Source organism: Sceloporus occidentalis, unplaced genomic scaffold (assembly GCF_023333645.1).
Source record: "Sceloporus occidentalis isolate IW3139 unplaced genomic scaffold, rSceOcc1.0.p SCAF_55, whole genome shotgun sequence".
Classification (NCBI taxonomy): domain Eukaryota; kingdom Metazoa; phylum Chordata; class Lepidosauria; order Squamata; family Phrynosomatidae; genus Sceloporus; species Sceloporus occidentalis.
In genome coordinates, this window is record NW_028317035.1 from 157,244 (window position 1) to 162,354 (window position 5,111).

At 40.6% G+C, this 5,111-nt stretch overlaps 1 protein-coding gene across 1 annotated transcript; it reads right to left on the reverse strand.

Moving 5' to 3' along the window:
- Positions 1 to 3,189: 3,189 nt before the first annotated feature.
- LOC149287872 (amphoterin-induced protein 1-like) lies at positions 3,190 to 4,713 on the reverse strand. Its single transcript, XM_089492253.1, has one exon. It carries the CDS (start codon positions 4,711 to 4,713, stop codon positions 3,190 to 3,192), a length of 1,524 nt encoding a protein of 507 aa, XP_089348379.1.
- Between the last annotated feature and the right edge of the window lie 398 nt (positions 4,714 to 5,111).

Sequence of the window (5,111 nt, forward strand, 5' to 3'; positions counted from 1 at the left end):
TATATATATATATATATATATAATATTATTTAATTGTTTTCTCCTATTTTGGTGTGTTACTTACTTTAAATAAAAGTGTTAGATTTTTTATGGTGTTGGGGGGGTCATATTCGGTTTTGGCCAGGTAAATGCTGCACTTTCGGTTTCAGTCCAGAATTCGTTTCGGTGCATCCCTACTACTAAGCCAGACAATTAAGTGGTAGGCCTAGACCACATCAATGTTTGGCGTAGTATATAGTGTTTGGGGTTTTGTTACAAGTTTTTATTCCTTTCTTTTTTTGGGATGGGGGGCGCCAGAGGAGTAGTCCGCACAGGGCGCCAGAACACCTAAGGCCGGCTCTGCAGCCAAAACCTGCCTGCCTGCCATGCAGGTTAGTGAACTTCAAAAAGCAAGATGCATATTCTGATGTTTTCAGTCCAATGATTCTCCTGCACAGCAAACATTAGGGCGGTGGAGACAGGTGGCAAATTAATATGAAGGGGTTCTGTAAGGAGGACGCTACAAAAGATTAAAGGGATATCTCAGCTATCATATGAATTAAAGTGCATATGATGGCTGCACTGTCCCTTTAGTAGCAAAACAATCATTCTAATTTACATTTGAGCATACCTCTGTGAGCACTTTAATTGAAATGCAACAGTTAAGAGAGAGAGAGAGAGAGAGAGAGAGAGAAAAAGCACATCTGCAACTTAAAACTTTATTTTCATTTTCCAGACTATCATAACAATGCAACCAGGTTTTAATAAATAAAATATCTATATTTATATCTATATATATCTATATTTATATATATTTGTATGTATATCCTTTACAGAGAGCAGGGTTTAGCTGCATATAGGAAAACACGCAAGACAAGGGTAAGAAAAGATGAGGAAGGTGACAAGACAAGCTGAAGGTATATGAGGGAAAGATTCTATGGCCTGTCTCAAGTGCTGAAATTAGAAGTGAAATCTGAAAAGTGAAATAATATCAACAATGATCTAAAAGTTGCGTAAATATGGTGTATCTTGATATATTAGCTATTAATGCACACTTCTATACTTTTCTTTTATCTCTCACTTGTCTCTTTCCTAGACAATAATAAAGCAGTATGTTTTCTTCTTTTCTTTGAAGTCTTTCAATCTTTCCCTTTTCCATCTAGTTCCCCTTTCCATCTAGTTCCCCTCTCTGATACTGATTTGTTAATGTCACTCACAAAGTTATATGTCAACTTGCATGGCATTGGAGTTCTGTGTGCTTGTGTTATGTATACATATATATATATATATCAGGGCTGCCATCACACATTTTGGGGCCCCATACAGAAAAAAATGATCTGAGGACCCCCTCCCCAGATGACCCCCCACAACAGGATTATCTCTTCTACTCTTCTTTTTAGTGCCAAATATGGCACAGACAATCTGTTTTGGGGCATTGACAAGCTGTTTGTGGGGCATAGATGTACGGGCAAGCTGTTTATGGGATAAAGATGCACAGGCAAGCTATTTGGGGTCACGGATGACACAGATAACCTGGGGCAAATATGGCACAAACAAGCTGTTTAGGGACAAATATGGCACAGACAAGTTATTCTGGGCAAATATGGTACAGACAAGCTGTTTGGGGAGAAAAATGTTAGACAAGTTGTTTTGAGGACAAAGATTGCACAGGCAAGCTGTTTGTAGACAAATATGACACAGACAAGCTGTTTAGGGGCACATATGGCATAGACAAGTTTTTTTTTTTTACATTGACCAACTGTTTAGTTTCTATTAAAATATGGACTTGCTCTTCTGTGCAGCTTACCTGCAGCACTTGCACAAGTCAGTGTGACTGCTTTTACCCCTTACTGACCATTGCATGGTAAAAAGACCCCTTTAATTTATCCCCATTGCTCCAGTCATACCACAGACCTGCTCCCGACTCTCCTCTTGTTGCCATGTGTAGTGCTAGGGGGCGGGGTATACGACTTAATTTCCCCGTACTCCCTTTTCATTTACAGGAGGCATTAGTCGGCAGGCTTGCACACAAATTAAGTTCTGTGGGTTTTTTCTGGTGCTGGCCAGAGAAGAAATAAAAATTGCTTATTAACAACACCAGTGGTTAGCTGTGAGCTGTGTGCTAGACGTCTCTCTGTCACTGCTGCCGCCAAGCTTTTTTTCCCTGAGTGTGCCCCTAGGACAGCCAGGCCCCTTACTAATGGACAAGTTTCCCCCCCTGATGGCGGCCCTGATATATATATACGTATATATAGACAGATACTAGAAGTCGAATGTACAACTGCCTATATTAAAAAATGCACCTCAGTAACACTTAAATCTCTTAGCGGACTTGAATGTAATTATTGTTTTATGTGGGTTGTCAGTGTTTAGGTATAGCCAAGAGAGAGAATTGTGCTTCTTAAACATGGGAAAATAGGGGAGAATTTGTTTTGAGGTATTTTAGAAATAGAGAACATTGAGCTAACATCTTATTTATCATATCCTGCTTTAGACATCTCACGCTGTTCCCTAGCCTCCAGAAATTATCATGCATAAATAGAAAGCTAATACTGTCAGTTCTGATATTGCACTATTGTCTGCAGAAAAGCTTTTTAGAAAATGCTCACGAGTGTCTTAAAAGAAGCAGTAAGGAATACTTGAACAGTAAAATATACTTGCTTGTTTACAGTGTGTTAATTAGCTTTGGTGGTTTTGAATAATCAACAAAGCTTTCAACTGAATGCATTCCATTCTATCTACAGAAGCCACATTACAAGTGTTGCTGTTAAATGGAAATGGGGATATTGTGTTAAACGACGTGTTGCTAAGTAAGTGTAGGTTTTTGCCATGCACTCAGGTTCCCAAAGTTGGTTGAATCAATGCAAACATGATTTTAGTTTCTACGATTACATTATCTCAGGCAGTTTAGTGTTCTTTTCTTTTTTTTTCTGTGGGTAGGTAAACCTATTAACATCTCATATGTTTCCTGCTGCATTATCTCTTTCCATTTCTCTTCTGTATTTAAGGTTATTATCTTTACTTAGTCTTCATCTATTATGCCTTCATACTTATTTTTTCTAGGCTCTGTTTTCTAAAAACCTTCTTCTGCTCCAATCTGACATGCACATGCTGGAAGCCCAGGGCACACTTTACAAGGGGTGGGGGAGGTCAACCAGAGCTATTATGTGTTCTCAAGCTATTTATCTTGCCTTCCTGTTTTTCTACTCTTTACACCACAATAGGAGTGTCAGAGAACACTGAACTTATGGATCCAGGGTCTGACAGCTTCCTATGAGGTGATGATGGTGGAAATGGTGAACCCTTTATGCCTGGGGTTTCTTGTGAACCATTGGGTTTCAACTTTCCATTTTGGCCTCTGAGATCTCCGGGAGGCTCCAGAAAAGCTACATGACGACTTAGGGCAGCCTTGTCACTAGTAGTTTCATGGTTGGGAGTGGCACTAAGTACTGAGGAGCGTATGCTATCCCTGTCTTCCCCTTGAACTTTATCTCTTGGCCGGCACCAGCAGCGGCATGGTGTTAGATAAAGATATATCAGTACTAGGATGACACTGGCTACACAGCCAACTAATGTGGTGTAAGCAGTGTTTAGTGTTTCTTGGTGCACATGCCGTGTAAAGTTGAAAACATTAAGTGTCACGTATAGAGTCTCATTCGGAACATTTCCTTGTGCGTAGCATGTATATATCCCCCTGTCTTCTATACGAACTGGATATATCTGCAGGCTGCCATTATTTAGCACAGATATGCTGTGGTTCTTCACATGCTCATTGAGTTCCATTTGTATAATTTCATTACCAGGAGTAATCCATACCTGAGTCATACCCCTATGCTTGGTGTCACAGTTCAAAGTCACGGTGTCTCCCAGATAGACCTCCATGCCTGCCTCTGTCACAGCACTGCAGTTTAGATCCTTAATACCACTGAGGGAGAAGATATTCACTGCTTCTACTTTGTCCTTAGAGAAATAGTTGCATCGTAGCTCGTCACGGAAATCTACGATAGGAGATAGCTGTCGTACTTGCCAACTCCAAAACAGTCCATACATGTCACAGTTACAAGTCAATGGGTTACCATGCAAGTACAGCCCATTGCTGAGCCAGGCAGGCAGCGTCGTCAGCTGTGACACAGGCAGGCGTTTTATTTGGTTAAAGGAGAGGTCAAGGAGAGTTAACTCAGGCAGTATTTCTCTATTATTTACCAGCTCTCCAGGAAAGTGTGTGAGATGGTTCTGGCTAAGGTAGAGTTTTTGCAAATGCTTCATTTCATCAAAAGCACTGCGATCAATATCTGCGATTGAGTTTTTGAACAGAATTAGTACCTCCAGCTGTTTTAAAGCACTGAATGCATTCTCCTCCAGTTTGTAAAGCTTGTTACTGGATAGATCAAGGTACCGTAGGTGAGGGGTTAAGATGAAAGCATCAGCAGACACAAAGGTGATATAATTGTGAGACAACAGCAAGGTGTGTAGCCTTTTTAGAGGTACTGGGGTCCACTCTGCTCGCAGACGGACTAAGTTATTATGACTGAGGTCTAGCATTGCTGTGTAGCTGGGTATTCCACTGGGCACCACCACCAACTCCTTCTTAGGGCAGCTAATGATGTCACTGGCACAAATGCAGTTATTTTGACAATTCAGTGGTAATGTCCCTGCCCTTGTCACTGCCACCCACAGTAAACATAGACTGAAGGTCCATAAATGCTGTAACCAAAGGGCAAAAGGGGACCTCATAGTTACACTGAGATCAGTGGCAACAGCAATTCACATCTAGGACATTGTACCTCCAAACCCTCAACAGCAGAGACACTCTGTACATCATCATATGACTCTGGCCTTGGTATAGCAGTTGGACAAGATGGAATGCAGGATTTATTGTATCCAAAACAATGTCTGTATCAGCCCATGGTTCAATCAGTTCAGTAAATTCACTTATTTGATGTTACTTAATCAAGTAACTTCAATCAGACCAAGTACATGTAGACCTGAGTGCTGTCTGAACTCACTTGTGAAAGGGGAGGAAAAAAAACACTTGATCTGCAGAAAAAGTCCCCTAAAAGAAAAGCAGGGAAAGTATTTATTGTATTACAAAACATCATTATCATCAGTCATTTTCCCATTTATTTTTTTAA

Coding starts and splice junctions, on each gene's coding strand:
- LOC149287872 (XM_089492253.1), bottom strand. CDS start 4,713: ATGAGGTCCCCTTTTGCCCTTTGGTTACAGCATTTATGGACCTTCAGT.